Genomic DNA, 25,296 nt, shown 5'->3' with positions numbered 1-25,296 from the left:
GGCCTACTCATGTACTGTCATACGAAAGAAAAATATCGCTGTGCACGGTGTTCTGTGCACGTCTTTACCGAGAACATGCTGCGTTGCCATGTTACAATATGTTTTCCACCGACTCTAAGTTAGTATGTGCATGTAAGAAGACTTGGTGCAGGAGATAATCACTCATTCTTATTCGTTTTCTCGTGTTCGTCATTCTTTCACTGTTTATTCCTAACAAAGGAAGCGTGGTCCCACGATAACACGGCTGCAGTGACGACGCAGTCCTATGAATTCTTGTAGATGAATGGATCAGTGGTCGCCCCGTTTCCAGAAAAACATGGTGACGATATCACGAAGAAGCTTGCGAGGAAGGTTAATAAGCGCATTGATTTCGTTTATTCACTCCTAGACACCAACATCTGTTCAGGTTTCCGTGGCCATCATAAGATTTTTGTCGTCTGTTGTGATCTGTTATCCAAGAAAACTTCACACCGTTTATGAAAGAGGCAAACGGTAAAAGCATAAATTTATACCACGTTACCTGCTTGTAGAATAGACGGTCCAAAATCTTGATACCTGTTGGAGCTATTATTGATTGAGCGCGTTGAAAAGCGGTAGTTTTCAATCGACATCAAGTCATTCCAACGTTTGCAAATCCACACATTACTCCGATGGTGCAAATGCACGAAACATCTTGATTTCTCGAGTCCGCTGTATTTGAGAACGGTTTTGGGGGAAAGTGTAGTTGCGGGAAGCACTCAACTGCGGTCTTATTTCTTGACGCTTTATCTTCTTTTTTTCTGTAAGTAACTTTGGCTTACATGCCATAAATCGTCTAAAATTAATGCTCAGGTCTTAGGGCCTCGACTGATCTAGTTATTTAAAGGCATCACCCCAAGAATGTGAGGTGGTACTGATTTCAGGTGGAATCAGTACCACCTCAGATTAGAGTATTCGTACACGTGATCGTATATTACAGAGAGTTGGGTGATTCCGTCCATTTCTTGCTAATTGACATAAAAACGGCCCGGAAGATGCGGCGTGTGCACACGGCTGGCGCGCTCCAATGGAACTCGTTGTTGAGAATAGCTCGCCGGAAGGCTCGAAGCCGTATCTTCCGGGCCGTTTTTTACGGCAATTAGGAAGAAATGGACGGAATCACCCCCGCTCCTCAATCTACGAACCCGCATACGGATACTCCACCTGAAATCCGTACCAGCTCAGATTCGTGGGGTGATGCCTTCAAAGGATAAAGTGTGATAAAGTGTCTGGCATTAATCAATCCGCTTGGGATGAGCCCCACGTTCACTTCAATTCAGAATCGTTTGAGGTTCATGAACGTGTAGCTGGCCTATACAATGACTTGCGGTGGCTACCTGATATGTCAAGTCAGTGTTTTTTTAGTTATTTACTTTCAGAAATAACGGGGCCACTGAGTGCCTCCACTTCCTCTCCCCAACTACATTTTACCCCAAATCACTTCAAACTAAGGAATAGGGGCATCCTTGGGTAAAAGGATAAAGCTACTGAAGAAGGATATCACTGAGACTACGGAATTTTTTTTCATGTACTAACCTTAAAACTGGACTGTGGGTACTACCTCTATCACATTCCGTACCGTTTTTACCGAGCTTCATGTAGCTTTCACTTGCAAATGAAATTCAAGTTACTGCACTCACTCTGTTCTTCGCACAGCTATGTTATTTTACAGTTTAAATGATTCATTGGTTTTCGGGAGAGGATTTTGGAGGACAATTTCCCTCGAGTCAGTTGTGATGATTGCTAAATAGCGATTAGCTTTAGATTGGATTTCCCTGTTTTTGTTTCTCCTTAGATTCCCTATGGTCAGAGGTGCAGAGGCATAGGTGAAGCGACCATAAGTGCCAACAAGTTTGTACTCAACTGAAGACTTGGGAGGTACTGAGTGCGCGCCGCTTGAGATCGTCAGGTTGAGGGAGTGTTTGGGGCAAGAGGCGATTGTGTAGACAAAAATCTTTCAAAGTCCTCATCTTTTTTCAATGAAAGATTCTTATGCTAAAATCTTTCCTAGTCCCAATTCAGCTATTTCGTTTTTTAGAGCAACCTTCATCATTTCGTCCTACGAAGTTAGAAGAGGATGCCAACATTCTTGTTCTCCAAAATAAACGAATTCTCTTTTGTTTGTCAATATACTAATCTTTTAACACTTAAATCTCTTTCTGTGACACTTCTACCACATGTGATAAGAGCTGTGTTATTTCAACAACTATAAGTGGTTGTTTTTCTCTTTACAATCGATCTTCCCTGACATTCAACATCAAAATCATTTAGGCTGGAAGAATTACCCAACGAAATCCTTCTCAAAATCCTTTCGTATTGTGATTTCACATCCAAAATGAATATGAGAGCTGTGCGTTGTGTTTGATGTAATCATTTTCATTTTGGCTTGATGTGGAGCCTTTTTGAGTTGTCTTTTCAAGGTGAACTATCGGTTGTACACTCTGGTGGAGACAGGAGCCTTCACTCTGGTCCGAAGAAATCTTATAGGCGGTGTCGAAATTATGGATGGATGTAGAAGCACCGATAATACATTTGACACCGGTACTCCTCCAGCTTCACTTTGGATACCTCCATGTTTTAACGACTATTGTCAACGGAATTTTTCAATAGTTTCTTCCCTTGGTTCACAGAAAATGAGGCACTCTGATATTGCTCGAGTTTGTAGTTTTCGATCACAACAAGTTCTGTTTGCCTTTATTAATTGACTAATGACTTTCTTGACCAGGGCTGACCTTATTTCTTGTAGGCATTCCATCTTCTTATTACTCAAGCTATCATCTCACGTTGTCTCGACCACTGAAACGTGTGCAACTTTTGGTGCCAGCAGCTCGCCTTACAAATATTATGAGGTTTTTTTTTTGTACTTTTGTTCACCGCTGCGCTCTCATTTGTACTGCAGTTTTCGACAATTTGACTTTGGTGCTAGCACTTATCTTTGAAACCAAAGTTAACCACACTCCTGTTTGAAGATTCGAATTTGTGGTATTTTGTGGTACAAGTTAGCACGAGTTGTTGCGTGCAAAGCGGCACAGTTTTGAAGGGCGGCTGGTTGCTTAGATGATGTGATTGCCACTGAGCTCGAGCATATAGCTGAGCTGCATTTGTTATCTTCTCTCATTGCGGCAGCTTGTTCCACCCTATCACTTGTTTTCTTTGCTATGACATTCTTTAGCAGCGGGGAAAGAGGCTATCTGATCTTTTGCGGGACTGACATAAAGCGTGTCGAACAGGTAATATACTCTGAGGCCACAAGAGAATAGGCCAATCAGGCCCGTGAAAACATGGTTCTTGAACAATGAAAACCTTTTTTCGTTCTTCACATTCTTCAGAGCAGTGTACTTAGAAACTTTGGTTGGATCGGATTTTGTTTATCCGTAGTTCCAAGCTGCAGCGCGATGAGTTACTAGCGTAAGCCATTCGTTTTCTGGTTGATAAAGGACGAGAAGCTGCTTCTTATAGCATTATTTTAGATTTAGTAGATGCAGTCTTTTTGTTTTGTATTTGGATGTTCGTTTCAGTCGCTTGATTTTGTTCTTAGCTGCATCCTCTTCTTTTTGGGAATAAGTCACCTCTTTGGCGACAAGCTCTAATTTTCCTTCAATCCCCTCGCAGTCTAATACATTCGACACTACATTTATCAGAGGATGGCGAAACGAACTGCATTATATTGCGTTTTGGGTTTTCGGAGAAATCGGAAATATTTGTAGTCGGGTCAAAACCACATGGAGTGCCGTGCAGTTGACTTTTCCTCTATCCGCTTGCAATCAAATACATCACTCACTATATTAAGCAAGAGATCATCGCTAGCTTCAGCGATAAATGGCGTTAATGAGGGTTCCCTTCGATCTCAATCGCTGTTCTCTACCAAGCCGCTTCAAGTCGTTTCTATTCAATTTTAGCGTAGATACCCCAAGTCCTTATTGATTTCTTGGAAATAAACACTCGGCAAGATGAGTAGTAGTTTTTTTTTTTTTTTAAGATTGGAGCATAGGCGAACATTCTTTACCTTCGTCTATCAGACCACTCATACTCGTCCTTTTACATATAGTAGTGTCAAAGCGACATGTAGCACAGTGTAGTTGCGTAATCGACTGCGTTCGAAGCGGTGCGGTGAAGATAGCGGTTGGAATCGAGGTGGGACCATTGCGAACAGCAGCAAGGAATGGTGTCAGCAGAGGTCCCCCACTAGATTCCCACCGCAACGCTCCGCCGCACCGCTTGTCGTTTTGACCCGCTGCGAATTTCTTGAATACATTTTCACCCATTTGCCATTCATGCGTATAAAACACTTCTCAACTGTGCAAGAATCGCTCCTTGAATGTTGTGAATGCGAGCAGATCAATTTCTAGAAGCAGATTTGCACACGAATTCACTCTCCTATCGAATCTATCATTGCAAAATTGTAAAATGGAAGTTGACATATCACTATCGAGCATTCGAAGATGATGCGTTTAAATGGCAAAGCATAATGAACTTAGGTGAAAATAGATTGTAGAGTTAATTCTAATTTGTGAGGAGTTTTACGCGGACTGTCCCAGTGGTAACGGATGGTTACAACGCGGCGTTTCCTTAGTGAAGGCGTGCATACAGATCCCTTGCAATATGTGGAAACCTTCCCAAACCTCTTTTCTTTCTACAGTTTCTCATTACCTTTTTCGTATAATAAAGTCTGGATTGGCTTACGCAGTCTTAACAAAATTCTCTTCCATTAGTTTTATCGTCTCTTTTGCTCATAATACGGCTCTGAGATCTTAGATAACAAGGATTAAGTTTTTGTCTCATTCTTTGAAATGTAATTTTGCATGATTGGCCTTTGCTATAGTCGGAATAGTAAAACCCCAAAAACCGACCTAGAAGAAGAAAAAGAATCTAGCCAGAAAAGATTTCTTTGGTATTAGACCTTTGTAAGGTGGAAATCGCCTACAACCACATCTAGAAAATGGAATAACAGTCAAATTTCTACAAATTAAAATCTCAGGGACATCGTAGGAGTAAAACTATAAAAGTAATGGAAATGACTTTGATGAGACTACGTAGGCCTACTTATGCGCTATTAAACGAAATAGGTATTAAGAAGCTCCGAAAAAAAGAAAGTGATTCGAAATTTCTGCATATCGTACAGGAAGGGCAGTGCACGCTTTCGCCAAGGATGCGTCGCCTTGTTATGTAACCGTCCGTTTCTTTTTGAAATGTTTTATGAATATTTTACGCGTGCGTCTTTGTTCGGTAGTCGACAGATATCGGAAGCTACTGCAAGTAAATGCCAGTAATCTGTATCGCAGTATGCTCGCATGTGTTTTGCTCGTGAAATAACGATCCTTCTCGCAAAAGAGTACGTCCTGTAGCAGATGGCATAAGAGCAACTTTTTGTGCACTGAAGACGCCTGAATGATCTACTGATGACTACTGGTAAATTTGCTGGACTCGATGAACAAGTCGAATCAATTGACAAACCTAATTTCTTGTGTTCCATAGTCGACATGAGATTAAACATCGGCAGCACTTTTCAAGATCATACCAGCGATAAGTTGTGAAGGGGAGTAACGAGCCGAATTTAATTTTTTTAGAATAAAAGAGCGAGTTATAATCCGTCCAAAAACCATCTTTTTTTCGCTGATTGCGCAGAATTTCCGTGAAGGTTTACACCGCGGAAACTGAGGGTCCTACGGTTATCTCGCTAGAGAGCAATCTGAAAAACAGTGAAGGACTACAACCTCTAAACGAGATGCTAGATTTAAATGTTGACACCATAGGAAAATGTACATTTACCAAATCTTGCACGCTCATTAAAGAATGTTTGACTTAGAACCTGCGGAAAACCGTTGCTAACAATTGAGCAGCGGGCAAGCAATTTGCACCGGTGCTGGCAAGTTGTTTTATGAGGAGACTCGGGGAACTTTTGCTGACGTTCGACACCAATTGCGCGAGGAGCGGTGAAGAGGGTCCTGGCGGATTCTCCGCGAATGCCTCCGAGACACAACGTGCCTAGTGGATATGCCAGCGGATACGCGAACATACCTAGACGTGTCACGCTCCAGTCATTCATGAAGACGCAGACAACCGTGTTAGACATTCTTCTAGCCACAAAGAAGCAAAGAACTGCGCAGTTACAAGGAAATATGCAAAGAAGAGTGGTGTGAGTTGTCGAAATTACCGAAGTCAAAGAATAATAGAGTTAGATAAAAGTACATGAGATTTGTATGGTGTTCTAATAAAGAAGGGGAGTGACTTTGTCTTTATATTACCTTCAGAAAGTCTAGAAATCTTATCAAATTTTAACTCTTTTTCTTCCTGCGAGTTCCAAGAAGTCAAAGATACAGAAGGTCCCTCTGTCCCGAAATAAATTAGGCTACAAAAAGTTGGGGAGTTACAGGATAACGATAATTCTCATTACCGTTACTTCTGAAAGCTGGAATGTTCCGCCTTAACGAAAATTTTTGTCCGCGTAATTTGAAGCTATTAGATACATCCTTATCTCATAATTGACGTGAGGATTTTCGTTGCTTCTGGTACGATTACAAGTTCATCTCACATCACGAAATTGCAGTGGGTGTGTCTGATTCTCCAAAACAATTTAGTAGATAGTAAATTATATCCTAGCCTGTGATAACGATAATTCTTATTACCGTATGAATAGCGGTAGGTAAGCAGAGTCAGCTACTTCGGTGCCAACGAAAGTGAATCTCTTTAGGATACGCACCATCGGTAGTTGCTCTAAAGAGGCATGACCCGAACATGCTCAAAATTCCGCCGGGACCCTCTTTACACGTACCGCAAACGCGTATTGCAGATGGATCAATGACCTCTGCACCACAACATTAACATAGTCCAAAATAGGCGAGTATTTTCGAAACTCAACATACAAGTGAAGGTCTTTAATAGCGTTGCTAGACTAAAGTGGTATCGCAGAAAAGCTTGCAAAAACAGGTTCGCATAAACAGATAGCCAACTCTGCACATTCGCGCAATGATTTGCCATGTGCTCGCGACCGCAAGTGAAATATGCACTGACAGCTAGGAATAGCTAGTGGATTAGCCTCTAGCAAATAGCTCCAGTGCGAACACCAAAGCTCACTTTGACGAGAACAGGCCATACGACAAATACTGTATCTTTGAAAGATGTGTCACATGTCCTTGAGGAAGAGTGGGTGATTGTATAAGTGTGGTTGACAATGAAATCGAGTGCTGATGGTTTGCTTTGTTTCGGGACACTGGAAAGAGTACAGGCTCATTCGTTGAGCAATGAAGCGGAAAATTCGCAGGATTTCGGAAACTGCTTGGAAAACCTAGATATGAGGAACACAAACCATTATCAAACATACTTTTCACCCGTTTCTCAGCTCACCGCAAAATGTGCAACACTAAGGAGCTCGTTTTAGACAATTCTTCTAAGTTCGAAAATGGACAGAAAGGATGATGAGTACGTAGCATAACGAACGTGGTCCCTAGAAAGACCTCTGCAGGTTTTGATTAGGGGCATGTTACTAGGGTCTCTTATGAAAACCTTTGTGGTTAGAGTTGTAGTACGAAGTAGTCTGATAGTTTCAGCGAATGAAGTAAAGAGCAGCCGATGGGTTGCTGATTGAGTATGTCAAAGGCAGCATACCACAAATCTGAGGTGGTGCGGATTTCAGATGGAGTAACTGTATACGGGGTCGTAGATTATTGAGACGGGGGTAGTTCCGCTCATCTCTCCCTGCATCACTGCAAACAGCCGCTTCCAGAACGCTGTTTCGTATGACGCCAACTATTGCAACGCTCCATCCCTTGCGCCGCCTCCGCCCTGCGATTCGTCGGAAATCAATTCGGACTGCCCCGATCGGCGGCAAGGGACGCTACGCGTGCAAGGGTTGGCGCGCTGCAATAGAAGGCATCGTGCAAAATAGCAGTCAGGGGCCGGCTGCTTGCAGTGATTCAGGGAGAGATGAGCGGAACCACCCCCATCTTTATAATCTACGACCCCGTATACGGACACGCTCCATCCCTTGCGCCGCCTCCGCCCTGCGATTCGTCGGAAATCAATTCGGACTGCCCCGATCGGCGGCAAGGGAAATCCGTACCACCCCAGATTCGTGGCATGCTGCCTTTGTTTGTGAACTTTCTGTTGCCTGACAAGGCGCTTGAGAGGATAAATCACCTATACCTTTGATATACCAAGACAGAGGAAACGCCATGCGCCTCCCTGGACAATAAACGTCAATAATCCAACCACCACCCCAGTTTCGGCATGCTCGTAACTTACAAAAAAAAAACACGCAGTACTCATTTGCTCCTACACTTGAAGACACCAAATGGTTGCTGCCGTCGCACATTCGCTGGGAAATTACTGAGACTAATTATTGTATGTTGATGTACTCAACATTAGTCAATACAGTATAATTATTATTTACATGGCGTATGTTTTCAACACCTGTAAAGTCTTCAGAAATACTTACTCAAGGTGGTGTGGCGCTTGACAAGGTCAGCGTAAAAGGTTGCAAAGATAAGTGCAGTCTGATTCAACCTTCGTCTAGCCTTCCCAAGGCGGCGAATGAGCTGAAACTTCGGCCATGTGACAAGATTCCGCCGAAACGCCGATTCTGCCAAAAAGGAGTGGTAATATGGGTTGACAGGAGTAGGTGTAGGCGCTATGTAGGGAGCAGAGATAATGTCCATTGTTGCGTAAAAACCTTGCTTTTATTATATTGAGATTTGTTGCTTTATTCATAGGGAGTGCCAACAGATACATTTCTTTCTTTTCAATAGAATTTGTTAGCATGACATCTTCACTTTTTGGCAAGTTGGTCACTCAGAGCGATATTGTTTGTATGATTTTCGGTGGGTTCATTACAAGGTTTTTGTTGCGGTGCTTTCCAATTTCGCTGGCTTTCCGTTTTCGGCGAATTCTTGCTGGTTCACAATATTCATCTGTTGACATAGCCGTGGTTGTGACGCAGCAAAACAAAAACTCCTCGAAAATAATATTCTCTCTTTACAGTTTGTACTAGTTCTGCCTCAACTAGTCGTTCTTCAGACATGTATCTGTATGCCACTCGCTGAAGTTGTGTGGCGTTTCACTGGATGAACCGTTGGCCACGAACATACTTGAAGCTTCATTCAGAACTATAAACGATGTGACAATCGACCGTGTTCATACTGTCACTGCTGAAACTCTTGGCAAGCTTGTCCGTAAAGTGAGATGTCAGTTTTGATTGAGTTATAGGGAAATATCTTAGAGACCCGCCCGTCTTCAGGTGTAGTTTTGCGTTTTATTTCTGGGAAAATTTAGTAGTCTCCAGTTGAAAACTTCCAATTGCTGCTTCTGTCTCCTCATTCCGAATTAACCGTTCTCAGGCACATCCCTCTAAAAGCCTCGTCTTCTGCAACCACTCCACTTTACAAGCATCTGAGGCGATTGTCCCTGACTTACTTCTTTCTTGTACCGCGAGCAACATTGCCATTGAGCCGAGTGTCTCTTTGGTTCGTTTTCTTTCTTTTGAATTGCTGATGATCGATTCTTGTTGTTCGGATACTGTTACATACGGAAATTGCATAATTTCCATAAAACGGATGGTAACATAACGTGTCTCTCTCGTTCCATTAATTTTATCGTTTGTTTTGTTTCTAGGATACGCCTGGGATCTTAGCTTTCAGGGATTCAACTTATGTCCTACCTTTCAAATGTAATTATGCACTATTAGCGTTTGTTTTGATCGGAATCAGAGTAAAGCAGCAAAATACGCCTCAGAAAAAGGTCAACTATAATATGATCAAAACGACATGAAACACGGTGAAGTGCGTAAGGAGCTGCATTCGAAGCGACGCGGTGGAGATGGCAGTTAGGATGGAAGTGGAACCATCACGAACTGCAGCGAGCTTAATGCCTGTTTGATCCGACTATACGCAGTATTACACAAAAAGTGGTGCAAAAATCCAGTTTCTGAGTTTTTGAGCAGACACCTGAATCAGCGGAACCTACTGAAATAGAAAAAGAAAGAAAAAAAAGAAATAGATAGAGAAAGGATTTCCTTACGAATACGAATGATGGAAATCGTGCGGTATTACATTTTGACAAATAGGGACAAAAATTAACCTAGGAGCACAACAGACAATAAAACTAATGGAAAATGATTTTCTTAAGAATGCCTAAGCCCATTCACTATTGCACAAAATAAGTAGTGAGAAACTATAAACAGTCAGTATAAATAGTCGTCATGTTACTATCCGTTTTACGCCAAATGTATGCATACACATACACAGTTATTATTAGCGCTTTTGTGAAGACTGCGCGACACGAGTAGCGAACAATCTATGCTTCGAAAAACTTGTCGCACTCTGACCTGAAACATAGAAGCATAATGAACTCATAATTTTTGAAATTCTTCTTCAAACAACAGTACGGTAATTGTAGTCAGATTATGCAAAGGCTTATCAGAGACGGAATGACAAACAATTTCTAACCATTTCATATTCATATTTACTGTCACGTAGAAGCATCGACTTTTAGTCCAAAAAACAACTCAGTTTTAAAGGCATCACCCCACGAATCTGAGGTAGTACGGATTTCAGGTGGAGTATTCATTTGCGGGACCGTAGATTATGGAAAGGCGGGTGATTCCGTCCATTTCTTGCTAATTGGCGTAAAAAAACGGCCCTAAAGATGCGGCGTGTGCGCGCGGCTGGTGCGCTCCAATCGAACCCATTGTAGAAAATAGCGCGCCAGCACGCTTGAAGCCGTATCTTCCGGGCCGTTTTTTACGGCAATTAGGGAGCAATGGACGGAATCACTCCTTTTCCTTAATCTACGATCCCGTATACGAATACTCCACCTGAAATCCGTACCAGCTCAGATTCGTGGGGTGATGCCCTTAAGTTCATTTCTGTTGGCTGCCTCCAGATATCGACTTCCTATGTTGGTAGGTGTAAACTGAGCATTGACTCATTTTAAAAAATTGAAGAGTAATGAAACATAGAAGCGTAAAAGTTCTACTTTCATTAATCTTGGCATAGAGTTTGCAACTTGTCGATTGTCAAATGGAAGCAAGAGCCAAGATTGCTAACAAGCTTTATTACGGCTAACGTTTCGGCGCCGTCGCCCTCGTCAGAGCCTGGAAAGCCAGACCATTTGTAACATATCCTCCCAAATGCCTCATCCAGAACAAGTGATTCCATAAGGTGCTACATACTAAATTGAAACCCAAAGAGCCGAAATCATTGTGCTAACCTAAGTAGTCGCGTTGCCGTGATATTAGCGGAACTCCCCGTGATATAATGGCTCCGCTAGTACTAATTAGGATGCTACCAGCATATTACCCCGTAGATCAAAAACCCCCAAGGATCTTGATGCAGAGCCAGTTCATTGGTCACGGCTATGCACTCTTCCTTTCCATTCATTTCTGGACTTTTAGCGTTTATCCAAAACGCTTACAAAGTTCTGTGTGCCAAAATTCCGTACGATAGGATTGCGGCAGCTATGCAGAAAGGAGCATTATCATGACATTTTCTGCCATGAGTTCCGAGAGGGGTTGCTGCGTTTAAATGTTTCACCCGGTCTAGATGTTCTTTAATACGAACACAAGGAGGTCGTCATAGTCTACACCATAGACCATAGAAGTAGTCTACACCACAGACCATGCAAACGCCTGTCTTACCGAATGGGCATATTACACAGTTCGGAGTCAGGCGAATGCGGTCGTACATTCTGTTTCTGGTTTACTGCTTCTTGAGAGTACTTGTGCGAGGTACTTCCACAACTCTCACTTGCTCATCGAGACCACACCTAACCAGACTGGCCCTTATAGCCTTACTCAGGTCGTCTGTAATGAAAGGTAAGCAGAAATTCATCTTCTTCGAGTCATCCACTGTTGCATAATCTCAGAAATAAGACCTCGCCTCCGCCGTACATTAGCAATGTAACCATCAAATATTGCGATCCGCTGCGCGAGGTTAACCGCATCGATCCGCTCCCGGGTATCAGATGTCATCCATTGCGGCTGTCTTCAACATGTTGGCAATGGCTCACTTCTTAGTTTTTCAAGGTTGACCGGAAAGACAATGGACTAAAATGCTTCTTCGGAAGCATTCACCATTCGTGTTTTCTATTCACTGTTGGACCAGTGTATTTCCAAGGTTTGGATAAACGTAAAAGGACCAAAAATGAATAGAAAGGAAGAGTGCATAGCCGTGACCAACGAGCCGGCTCTGTATCAAAACGTTTGCGGGTTTTGATCTATGAGGTCACATATGTGTATGTGTCATCCTAATTGGCATTAGCGGAACGATTTCATCACGTGGAGAGGTCCGCTAATATCGCGGCAACGTGACTACTTAGGTTAACACAGTGATTTTGGCTCTTCTGGCTTCAGTTTAGGATATAGCATCTTATGGAATGATTACTTGTTCTGGATGAGGCGATTGAGAGGATATATTACAAATGATCAGAGTTATCTGGCGTAATAAACTCTGTTAACAATCTTGACACTTGCTTCTTTTTGGCAAATAAAACATAGGACAAAGAAAGTTAGGAAGCACAAATAAAACTAGGACCCTTAAGTGCTGGATATGTAAGTAGCCCTTTATTTCTTCAGCGCCGATAACTTCCTTATGGGCATGTTAGAATGACATTGACTCGATACAGCGATTGGACCCAGCAGGTTTCTGTACGCTGTTCATGCGTTCGTCTCTACGTTTCTGGACTAGAGTTGAACGCAGTGGCCGTTCTGAAGAAGTTAATCACAACTCATTTTTGTCCCATATTAACTCCAGCTGGTGCCGGATGTTTACACAGGCGCTTGGGGGTTTGCTTCACATGCCTTATATGGTCAGTGAAAATGCGATGTATGGAGCAAGCTCTCGTAAATTCTTGCCGCAGAAACAAAACTTGATGTTACCAACAACATATCTCTTCTTTAGAAATGTTCTCATAGTTCAAGACTTTCTCGGTATTCTTGGTAGAAATGTCTGTATTGCAGTTCCTAGCCCATTGACGACAGCGCACGTTTTTGCACGTGGGACAGGCACGTTTTAGCACGCCGTGCAACCGCGGCTCAACGTTGAGCTGCGCTGTCCCACAATTACCTTTTTTCCTTTAGACAAATTTTCGCATTTTTACATGATTTAACTTTCTTTTCTTGCTAAGTGCGTGATTATATGACTTTTTCTACTCTCATTCATTCAGATTGTATACAACAATTGAGTTTTATGAGCCAAAGATGGACGAACTTGAGTTAGGCGATTTGGAGAGCAGTTTTGAAAGATTACTGATTGAATCTGATGATGATATAATGGAAGCTGCAGAAAGTGATTCTGTCTTCGATGATGCGTTAATGGTGTCCGCGGATAAGGATTCTGATACAGAAAGTGATGAGACATTGTCGGTGTCAGATAGCGAGAGTCAAGACGAATGGTCAAGCGACGCCGAAGCTCACGATGACTGGGAATTTTTTCAGCAGTTTGGTCCACATGATCAGTTATCCACTTGTCACGAACCAACTGACTTCTACCAGTTATATTTGAACAGTGAAATATTCTCACCAATTGTCGAAGAAAGGAATAAACAGGGCAAGGCGAAGGATCCTGAATTTCTTGACACGAATGTCGCAGAAATCAAAAAATTCATTGGATTATGTATACAAATGGGAGTAGTGCACATGCCTAGGATAAGAGATTACTGGAGTTCCAGACCTGCAATTGGCGGGAATTCCATTGCTGGGAAAGTAATGCAAAGGAATCGTTTTGAGCAGCTACTGAGTTATTTTTACTGTGCCGATAATACTCACTTTGATGGTGAGAGGCTTTATAAGATAAAGCCTTTCTTAAAACTGTTCAATGCAACTTGTAAGAAAGTCTACAGACCTGAAAAAGAAATTTGCATTGCAGGCAGAATCGTATTTAGACAGTGCATCCCTTCTAAGAGGCACAAATATGGCAACATAGCTTTTCAAGCTATGTTGTAAAGGCGGTTACACGTGGAGAACTAAGATCTGCGCCGGAAGACAACCTTCAAGGAAGGATCCTGTAGCACCATATGTGGTTATGGAACTAACGGAAGATCTCTTGGATCAACGAAGACATCTCTGTACCGATAATTGGTATTTGAGCATTACGCTGACCAACAACTTATTAGAACGCAGAACTCAATTGTTAGGAACTTTAAGAAAAAAAACCGGAAAGAAATACCAAAAAAAGTCAAGGATAAAAAATTAAAAAGAGGGCTTTATTACCAGCAAAGTCATAACGGAATATTGGTTCTAAAGTGGAAGGAAAATGGCAAACCACAAGTCGTCGAAGACTACAACAAAATCATGGGAATTGTGGACCAGAGTGGACCACTCCTTTCCTGAGGAAAACTACGAAATGGTATCTCAGATTTTTTTCATCTGATGACACAAATAGCAGTGGTAAATGCCTGGAAGTTACACAGTGATGTTGTTGAGAAAACAAGACTGAATGACTTCAAAATGAGTATTGTAAAATCGCTAGTGGAAAGTGAACGAGTCTGCACACCAAAAAGGAGCCATAGTTTAGAAGAACTAGTTCGAAGAAGGCGTACTGGCTGTTATAAACAGCTATCTCGAGACCACGGACGTGCTTATGCTTCGTGCAATACAAGACGTGTCAGTACAATGTGAAGCAAATGTAAACACCATTTTTGCATTGAATGTTTCCAAAGAATTCATAGAAAGTTATTTGCAATGCAATATTTGAATTTTTTCAGCTGTTTTCAGCAAATAGAAACGTTTTTCCTGACCCATGTTGTATATAATATAATTTGAAGATAATAGACCAATCAAACACAAGAAACTTTCTAAAACATTGCGAAATCATGAAAAATAACCGTTGGAATGGGTGCGGCTCAACGTTGAATGTCCCACGTGACCAAAAAAGCGCGGCTCACTGTTGAGCCGCGCTGTCGTCAAAGGGTTAAAAATACCCAGAGTTAGTTTTATAGCCGAGTGCGAGAGGCTCCATGCATTTTTGTGTATTTTTGAGGTGTAGGAAGTCGAATATGTGGAGTGCGTCGACAACAGCATATTGGTTGTCAATTTATCGTTCCTTTTGTTTCTCTACTTACTGGATAATTTTTCATTACGGTTCCATTTTTTCTACACTTCCAGATTGGATGTTTTAGAGGTTCTCAAAAATTCTCTAGAACTGCAAAAAAAGTATAGACAAAATCGTTTGTTAACTCATCCAGGTGAAGATAAAAATAACCTAACCTTCACACTATTATTAAAGCTTGTATTTCATATTTGTTCCGTATCGATTTTAGTTCCACCGCTTTTTCGATGATGCAGCTCTCGTTCGCCTAGTTATCTCAGACCAGGCAATTCGTCGTACTATTCGCCTGCCTCTGTGCGCTGTCACTCACAACGGTATAAGTAAAGCCGCTCAGGTAAGAGTTACGAGGTCTGTGTTGTCAAACTCTAACTGCTCTCCTTTCGTATGTCGACATCTGGTGCTACATCTGTGTGGTAAAGTTTCAAGGAGATGACATTATCATTATGATTAGCAAGGAAACCAAAAGCAGAGAAACATTATCATTAGCAGAGGAAAGGTTTTGTAGAGTTTCTGTAGGTTGGGTACGAGGGGTTGTTGGTTCTGTAGTACACCCATATGTGATCCATCTCGTCATTCTTCACGAAATCCGAATTGGACGCGTTTTTTGAGGAGCTGGAGAAAGTGATTCGAAACGAGAGGACCCTCTACAAATTCGTTGTCGGAGACTTCAACGCAAAGTTAGGAAAGATCACAGAACAGGAATACAGGATCAGAAGATTTGAACTAAGGGACTGAAACGAAAACGGCAGTCGTCTCGCCGGCCTACTGTCTGCCACTCGCTTGTTTTATGTGAATTCTCTGTTCGTGAAGAACGATCATCGTTGGTGGACATGGGAATCGCCCAATGGCATGGTTTGTGCGGAGATCGACTACATAATCACCAACCAGAAGTGCTGTCTACTTGATGTCTCACTGGTAGTAGTAGTAGCTAAAATCACGGCAACGCGGCTACTTGGCTTAGCAAAACGATTTGGGCTCTTTTGGTTTCGGTTTTGGATGTAGCATATTATGGAATGATTACTTGTTCTGGGTGAGGCATTTGAAAGTGGTCCTGGTCATCGTCTCCTTGTGCAAAAATATGATCTAGCCACACGATGGAAAAAAAACATTATCGGCAACGAAAGAAGAAGTATACGACGATTGCATATTCGAGGACTTCTTTTCCCAAAGTGACTGGCACGTCGAGAAGGATACAAACATGGACCACGTCTTGTTGCTCAGAAGACTGCGATTATGTGCTGAAGGTGCTCACACACGACAAGCTTGGATCGATTTTCGAAGACCATCAAAGAAAGAAGGACTGTGAGGTTTGATCCGAATGCATCGCACATTGAGCGGTTAGTAGCAAACACTAGCTGCAGAAAGGCTTTGCAAATGAATCTTTCGAGATACATGCAGAAGAAAATTCTGGAAGCAGCACAAAGAAAAAGGTCTTAAGAAGTGTAAAGGATATCCGCCAATATAATATTTCGCTAACAGTCTTGCTGAGAGAAGAAGAGGTTTGCACCTCCTCTCATCGTGAGATGGAAGTCATCACGAAATGTTCTACTCGAATCTTTTCCGTTTGTCAACTCCTGTGCCAAAACCGATCATCACCCACTGGTGAAATGCCACCACGGATTCTCCTTTCTCAGATGTACGAGTCGTTGTAGACCAACAGCGTGTAACCTTGGACAGTCCCTGGACCTGATTTTACTTCAAGACTAGTGGAAGACCTCGCCAACCATTCTTATCCGTGAAAAAGATGACCGACCGAGGAAAGAAGGACGTGACCGAGAGGGTCTTCAAAACTACCTTCCAATATGCTTGCTGAGTGTGTATGTGGGACGCTAGATGAACCTCAACCTCAAGAAAAAACTAGATTTCGTCAGTTCAGCTACATGAACCACATCTTCACCCTGTCGAGAGTCATAGAGATTCGCCCAGGACACCGCTTACCTCTTGCCTTAATCTTTGACACCTATGAGGGAACTTCAACAGTGTAGAAACAGATGCATTACTCTCAACGCTGCTCGATCAAGGAGGGAGGTGTCCTACGTGAGGACGTTAGTCAATTGCTACGATCGATGCACTACCACGATGCAGCATTTCTACCGCCCGCTCACTATCCGCGTTAGAAAGGAGATGCGACAAGACGATACTATATCGGCTAAGCTGTTAACGGCGGCATTATAATGCATGATGAAATCACTTGCTTGAGAAGAAAGGGACATGCGTGTTGGAAGATTCCTGTTGAGCCTTCGTTTTGCGTACGACATCATCCTTTTTTCGAGAAGTACCAATGAAGCACAAACGATGCTCAAGGAATTGAATGGAGCAGGCAAGAGAATAAGATTGCGAATAATGTTAACGTTTAGACACAGTTCATGAGGAATATCTACTGCGAAGACAGAGGAGCACAACTTGGCACCCAAATTAAGGAAACTTCGTCATACGTACATATCTATCTTTCTATGAATATGGAGAACGATTTGAAAAAAGAACTGACCAGAAGGATAAGAGCAGCGTGGGCAGCATTTGCACCCATCAAGGAAGCTATGGACTAACTGACGGACAAAGATCTCAGTGCCCATCTTTTTGACTCGAAAGTTCTTCCAGCGCTCTGTTACGCAGCGGAGACGTGGGCAGACACCGCTGCGACGTCTATTAAACAAATCACCACCCACCGACCCCTTCTGTGAATATGGAAAACGACTAGGAGAAAGAGCCGAATAGAAGGAGAATAATAGATAGAACCATTCTGAAGTTTAACAGTCGCACGCAATACAACAACACAGAATATATATCGAAAGCAAAGCATAGATGGGCCGATCGCACTGTGAGAAGAATCGACGACAGAAGGACCAAAAGGACATTAGAATGGATCCCGAGAGATGCTAAACGCCGTCGAGGGAGGCCGCCAACGAAATAGTGTTATGTGTTATGACACGGATGGACCAGCTGAGAGCTCAACTAGACATGGTTCAAGGACTTTGTCGAGAGCACTCACGAAACTTGTGGATATCTTGGATGACAATGGCGAGTGAAGGAAATGACAGAAAAAATTTTAATTTTATTCATTTTTAAAAATCTCTTATTGCAACGACGAGTGTAGCGCAGTCAGTAAGAGGTTCGATTGCAGCTGCACAATCTGTAGTTCAAAACCGCCGTAGTACCAACCAAGCTTGGGAGCTGTCGATAAATTGGTACCAGCGTGACTTACTTGACTTAATCCGACTGGTATTTTTGCCTGACGCGATTGCCGGCATCTTCGCCGAGATATGTCGTTCTTGAGCATATCTTTGTCCAATCTTCTCGACGTTGAGCAACAGCCTGCACAGAATTCGCTGCTACTCCATATTCTGTGGAATCTAACGATTCACCTGAACCGCCCATCGATGCCGCTTTAACCAGCTTCTTTTTAACCACCTCAGTCCATAACTTTCTTCTTCGACTAGGTGGGTTTTTCCAACTTGAACCTTGAAGCTTGAACTGATTCTCAGGAACTTTGAATAAGGCGTTCTGCTGCATTCCTCAGATTGTGACCAAGGAAGCGAAAATGATTTTCTGTAGCCACCTTTTGGTTCGGTGCAAGATGTTGATACCTTTCACGTGTCATCCGCCTGTACACCATATCGAAGATATGCGTGAAGATCCTCCGCGTGAAGATCTACATTGTGGCATATCGGAGCAAAAGTAGCTAAGCAGTCGACTAAGCAGCTTCCTTTTCGTGCAGTCAAGCTTTTACATGACCGTGGAAGGTACTGCTCAAGTTTCCTACCCACACATCGTGATGGCGCGAATGGTAGATAAATAGGCTTCAGCTTGATTTCGTAGGCGATAGGAATTGACCACAAGCATTTCGTCAAAGGCTTGAATGTGGAATAGGCATTAGTGCGTCTCTGCTGTATATCATACTTATAGCTGTCGTTGTTCTTCAAGGTAGCAAAACTCATCGACGAGTTCGATCGTTTCCTCACCGACCCATATTTCCTTTGGATCTACATCTGGTTGCACTCAACGAGGTGCAGAGGTGGTTCACAGGCTGCAGCTAGCATCGGCACATGGCCGATAACATGCTGAAGCTTCGTAGTGCTTTCTGCGAATGTAACAACATCGTTGGCATGCTCGAGATCGGTTAAGAGGCACCCTGATGGTACTAAGACGATGTAAGCGGGACACTGACATACTATACTGTTCTTCGCGTGATGTCGTCGATGGCGAAATTAGAAAAGAAGGGACTTCAAACTGCTCCTTGTCTCCCAGTTCAAATGATGATGTACATCCTGCTGGTATTCGAGCTGCAGCAGTTGTTCGTTGGTTTATGTTATCAAGAAGGCGAACGAGCTTTCCTAGTACTCCACTGGCGCGAAGCTCATTGAGAAGGCGGCCCCGATGAGGAGAGTCGAAAACTTCTTGTGGAGAGGAATTATGATAGCGCGTTTTCACGAGTCAGGTATCCTTTCATCGATCCATATTAAATGGATGATCTTCGTCATCTCCCTAATCCCGCACGGAGAAATATAGTCAAGCATTTCTGTGCTAATTCCATTAACTCTACCAGATATTCCATTTTCCATCTTTTGGGTTACTGACCAGAACCTCTGACTCCGTCTACGTCGATGGTTTCCCGTTTATCGCATACATAGGTTTGTGATGTGCTTGAGTTCAGGAAATAATGGTGCTTACCGGCTTAGCAAGATCTTGAAGTGGTCACTACAAATTTTTAGGATTGCTTCGCCGCCATTCATTCCATTGGTAGTGTTGAGAACTTGAGAACATCTTCTCATCTTTCCGCTATACTCTTCAAGCGAAGCATAGGCGCTCTGCGAGTTTTTCTTCCATTCCATTCCAAATTCCCTCGCTCTTGACGTCCATTTGTTTTCACGCTCTTTTTGCAGTTGGCGGCGCAGTTTCCTTCTCAAACGTTTTTCCTGTCTAAAATCGCCAGTGCTGCGGGCGCAACATGCAGAGTTATATGTGGATTTGGTTTCCACAAATGCAAAGGTGAACTTCTTCCGCAACATTAGAACAAGAAGCGTTTTCCTTACAGCATTCTGGATGCACTTTATGAAAGAATCTGCATCGCAAAGCTTCTTCCTGATTCACACTCCAAATTGAACAGACACATGTTGGCGGGATTTCGCTCACCATTCTTCGTCTTTCAGACCTGCCATGTTGATTTTCGGTTGGAGAGGAATTATGCAATTCCTCTTGTGGAACCGCATCTTGAAGCTGAGATGAGCTGGACGGTGGTAAAGTCTAATGCCTGCGTTCCAGCCTCCGCTCTAGATTTTTGGACATCTGATTGAGGAATCCTCTTTGTCAGAACGTAATCGAGCTGAAGTTTTAGAGTTTTCGTCTTCCACCTGCACTGCTCTTACGGGATCAAAAGCGCTGACCTTGGTCACGTTAGCTTATGGCGTTGATGATTCCTCTTAAAGGCATCACCCCACGAATCTGAGGTGCTACGGATTTCAGGTGGAGTATTCTTATAAGGGATAGTAGATTATGGAGAGGGGTGTGATTCCGTCCACTTCTTCCTAATTGCCGTAAAAAAACGGCCCGGAAGATACGGCTTCAGGCCTTCTGGCGCACTATTTTCTACAGGAGTTTGACATGGGCGCGCCAGCCTTGTGCATGCGCCGCATCCGCATCCAGATTAGTGGATTGATGCCTTTAAACATGAAAGCGATGATGTGGCTAGCCTGTTCACGTAAGTCGACCAGACGGTTACCGTTATTCGACGTGTGCTCCTTTGGATAGCACCATTTTTCTAGCATGTAGGATTGTTGTTAAAGTTCCATCTTCGCATTTACGTCGATTCCGACCATGACCACTTGCTGGGTCGTTATTGTAGACATCAACACATTGAGTTCTTCATAGAAGGAGTTACTGTTGTCGTCCTCAACGGTTTCCGTAGGTGCGTGGGCACTTACAGAGTTGTTGTTTACGTCCTCTGCGATCCCGCAGTCGTACAAAGGCACATCTAGACGATGTTGAATCAAATTCCTACACGAGGTAGTTGTAGTCGTTCTTCACAGCTGTCACGCAGCCTCCTATCTTCTCTTCCTCAGCATCGCCGCAGTAAATAGCGTAGCCTCCCGTTCTGATGACGAGTCGATCTCTGATGCGTGTTTCTTCTAGTGCAGTTAATAGCACGCAGAGATATCGTGGAACTTTAGAAAGATCGGTTTGTTGGAATCAACACGGCAGTGTTCGGCCGTTCAGCATAACGAAACGAATGGAAACTGCCAAAGATTCCACGCTCGTTTGCGGCAGTTGACCTTGCAGGTTATGGGCTTTGGCGAAGTGCTAGACAACATCACTTTTTTGCAATGCGTGGGAATCATCTCATATACCTGTACAGGTTATATAGCTCGAACGTTCCCTGTGCGTACACTCGTGCGCCTGATTACGTTTACTGAAAGGACAAAAAGTGATAAAGATATGTTCTCGCGAATAGATCTCCTATTATTATTCTAAAGGGCGGGTGTAGTGTAGCGGTTAGAGGTTCCGCTTCCTGCATCGATCGGAGGTTCGAATACACCCTAGTGCTGACCAAGACTTTCATCCCTCCGGGGTCGATAAATTGGTACCAGACTTGTCTGGGAGGATAAAAACACTGACTTGACACATCGGCTAGCCACCGTAAGTCATTGTATAGGCCAGTTACACGTTCGCAAACCTCAAACGATTCTGAAAGGCGCATCCCAAGCGGATTGACTGACGACAGAAACTTTATCCTTTTATCCTTTATTATTCTAAAGCGAGTGTGTTGTCAAAATAATTCTAAAATTTTGATTTGCTTCTAATTCTGATTCTATTGATTAAATTGATTAGTAATTCTGATTGCTCTCTGCTATCTACTTTAGGACATTTATTTCCTATTTAATCCTGGGCCGACATTGCGTTAGGTGGCATGAGGATCTGTATCCGTGCCCAAACATTACTATAATATTTTTATGCAGCGCTGAAGTCGATGATTATGCTGAGGCAGACCAAACTTGAAAGGATGTTTGTGTTTGATGGTACATGCATAAGTTTGTGGCAAATGTCGCGTTCTATGGTTTTATTTAGAAGGACAGTAGTCATGAGAAGATGTGAACAACGAACCTGAAAGCCGAAGTCTTAGGAGTCACTAGTACCTGTTGCATCAATTCTGAGAAATTAGAGAATGCTCCAACGCGATGTTCTCTACTGATCAATCAAGACAGTAGCAATTTTGAACCAGAAATCAATAACATCTCTCAAAAAAGAGTTGTTTGTCTGTTTCATTTTTATTAACATAATGTTTGCTACTTTTTGTGCTGCTCATATTTCTTATACTCGTAGAACCACGTCTTCAAATTTTATATGGCTTTTAAATAATCTAGTACTGAGCATTTCGATGTAACAAGCATTTTTGTTTCCACTGGCTGCAGCATTTGGATAAATCTAAGAAGTGAGGACGGATGCGTTGGCTCGTTCGCAGAGTTTTACTGGGATCTCTCGATTATTTTGACCAGATCTAAAATACTTATCCCGTAGCTGTTGACTTACATTACTCAGTCTCCTCATCTAGGCGTTCTATAAACGATGTTGCGATGTAATGGCTGAGGTCACCGCCGAAATGCGCGCGCCGCAGTGGGAAGTAAGTGCAATAATTGTGTCTTTATTTTGAACAATTCCCAATGTCTAACATGAAAGAAATTCTGGTTCTGGAGCCCGTTAGTCTATGACTACAATTTTCACTCTTGGTTATTGCAGTGAAGTATAAGGATGAAAGAAATTTCAGAAGGAGGCTGTCCTATCTATTTAGTTGCTGGAGAGCTCTTATTCCTAATCGAAAGGAATTTGAAAAACCTTCAACAATATATAAACTCTTTACTTTTCCCTATCCTTCATGAACGAAACCATTGAATGGTTGTACAAAATATTTAACTGAGAAATGAATTGTAAGCTTTTTTTTCTCAAAATTGAAAAAGATTTTTAAAAAAATTTTGGCAAGAAGGTGATATATACGTATATAATTCGATAGAGAATTTTTCGCTCATTTTTCCCCTGTTTCATCGTCTCTTGTTTTTTCTAGATCATGAAAACGGAATGTTGAATTACGAAATGGATATTTCCTATACCTTTTTTCATACAGTCGACGTGTTCAGCAATGGATGTATTATGAAAAATTTAAAAGAAAGATGAAAGCAATATGAGGTACGTGAGACCTGCTGAGGAGTGGATGAACGATAGAAGAAATAAAAATGTAAGAAGAAAAGAAAAAAAATAAACTACTATTTTGCAGTAGTATTTTATTTTAAAGAATTGGAAAAAAAGTTCCCGCAACCAACGACGGTGTATGATGGTCTATTTTTTAAGGCATTGTTCCTTCTTCACATTAGACATCTATCCAAGCTTCAGGAGCGTTGCGATCTCGATTATATTCTAAAATCTAATGGTGCCGAAAAACCTCCGTTTGTAAACCTAACACTTACTTTTAATGATCTACGAAACAAGAGTAAAGTTTGAAAACATTTTCTTCTAAAGCGAGAAATTCCCTACCAAATGATAGATAACATTTCGTATTTCTTTGTGCATGTGATTGATGTTAAGACATATCGATCAATTATTGCTCATTTATAAACTTTTCACCCAAGATCGATCAACTCACGAGATTCAACTGCATAGTTGGACTACCCGCAAGCAAACAAACCGATGAACGTAGTCTCTTTAGGGTCCGATCTCATTGGCGTATTTTTTTTTTGTGATTAACAAATTTACAAAAATCGAATTTCTTGAGCAGCCGAAAGGTTCCGGACCAGTTTTTGTTTATTGAGATGTTAGCTTTATAATAGTGCTTCATCATACCATCAAAATTGTAGTAAATTCTTGTCATAACAGATCTTGTATGTTTCATGTGTCGCTGAAGGGCTTTTGCAGAGAGAACACATGCCCTACATTAATTTCCAAGATAGATTTTCTTGCATACGCAAGTGTGGTTTGAAAAGTGACGTATAAAACAATTGTTGCGCTGTTGTATTCTTATTTCATATTCCTACTCTGCTTTCACAGATTTTCGTTTCTTTTCCGTCGTCGATGCTAATAAAGCGGGATATGATCGAAGTTCCGGCTGAAATGCGAGGGCAATGCACAGTGTGGGGCTATCTTCCGTATTACGAAGACAGTTTTGTCGTCGAGGTTTGTCCTACATACTATACTTTATCTAAACAAAAAAAGAAGAAGAGAAAGAAACGGTCCCTGGTTTTTGTTATTGTCTCAGGTGTGTTTGCAGTTTGAAACTGAATGGTGTATTGCTGTTTCTTTTCTTCCTCTTCACAGCTTTGGAACAGGAGGTACCGGCGAAAATCTGTGGACAGCCGTTGGGCTGCCTGTAGCGCCGCGACATCAACTGAAGCGCGACCGCTTCGAACGATTTGCTGTGTCCTTTCCTAACGCAGGTAATGCGTGTAAAGCGTTGGGAACTGCAAATCGCGAAGGAAACGAAAAGAACGAATTGACGCAGTAAATCGTGATGTGCGAAAGTTGCTAATTGAGCATGTATTATCGGTTAGAGGAAAAGTGGGTGTTCAGCTGTGTCAGTCGGATACTTCTCAACCGTCCGCTACCATTGTGGCACTTGCTTTGAGTAAAGATAAGCATTCATCGAGTGTAAGAGAAGAGAGGAAAGCATGTGGCAGTCATCCAACCTGTTAGAGGAAAACTTCTACTTTTTTCTGGAAGTCTGGCTGTTAAGTGCGTTTGTTGCCTTAAAAAAAACGTTTCCGTTTTGACATTTGACGGTCCGTAGTTGGGTTATGAACGTTACATTCTATTACTTTTTTCAACATTAACTCCAGCGAATAACTATATTCAGCAAACATATTACAATAAAATTATATTCATATCTATCATTTCTCATTTGATCACAAAATTACTATATCGATTTAGGTACGCGTAGGTGGAATGAATCTTCGAATCGTTGTGGAATCCCCTTGAACATTTATTTTCTATACAATCAGATAAGCGGAAGAGAAAATTAGGCGTATTCCAGGCCTCTTGTTTTGTCATATTTTTAGAGCAGATTTCTATGTGTTCAAAGTTACTTGGATTCGGTTGCACTAAGTGATTATCATTTATGATGTTGTTATCTGTGATGTTTTTACGAGGTACACGTGGGGGAGTTGTAACTATCTTTTCTAATAAATTTTACCGGAATAACTTACTGCTGTGATGTCTGAGATAATTCTAGGTAAACATTTTTTAAAAAATGATCTGGTACTTAGTA

At 42.2% G+C, this 25,296-nt stretch overlaps 1 protein-coding gene across 2 annotated transcripts; it reads left to right on the top strand.

The window, feature by feature from the left end:
• Nucleotides 1–279: 279 nt before the first annotated feature.
• On the top strand, nucleotides 280–25,007 carry RB195_010056 (uncharacterized protein; the record flags this gene model as incomplete). 2 transcript variants are annotated; one of them, XM_064190884.1, is made up of 13 exons in its annotated part: nucleotides 280–351; nucleotides 407–492; nucleotides 2,290–2,368; nucleotides 2,439–2,559; nucleotides 2,765–2,867; nucleotides 9,031–9,190; nucleotides 9,351–9,476; nucleotides 11,679–11,824; nucleotides 13,174–13,711; nucleotides 15,268–15,390; nucleotides 22,600–22,668; nucleotides 24,084–24,209; nucleotides 24,960–25,007. In XM_064190884.1, the coding sequence occupies 13 exons, from the start codon at nucleotides 280–282 to the stop codon at nucleotides 25,005–25,007; spliced, it is 1,797 nt and encodes a 598-aa protein (XP_064048468.1). The 2 variants fall into 2 exon arrangements, with proteins under 2 accessions (XP_064048468.1, XP_064048467.1); XM_064190885.1 differs by lacking the exons at nucleotides 11,679–11,824; nucleotides 13,174–13,711.
• Nucleotides 25,008–25,296: the final 289 nt, after the last annotated feature.

Source organism: Necator americanus, chromosome III (genome assembly GCF_031761385.1).
Source record: "Necator americanus strain Aroian chromosome III, whole genome shotgun sequence".
In the NCBI taxonomy this organism is placed as follows: Eukaryota; Metazoa; Nematoda; class Chromadorea; order Rhabditida; family Ancylostomatidae; genus Necator; species Necator americanus.
The sequence above is the reverse complement of the archived record's forward strand: the minus strand, read 5'-3'. Positions and strand labels throughout refer to the sequence as shown.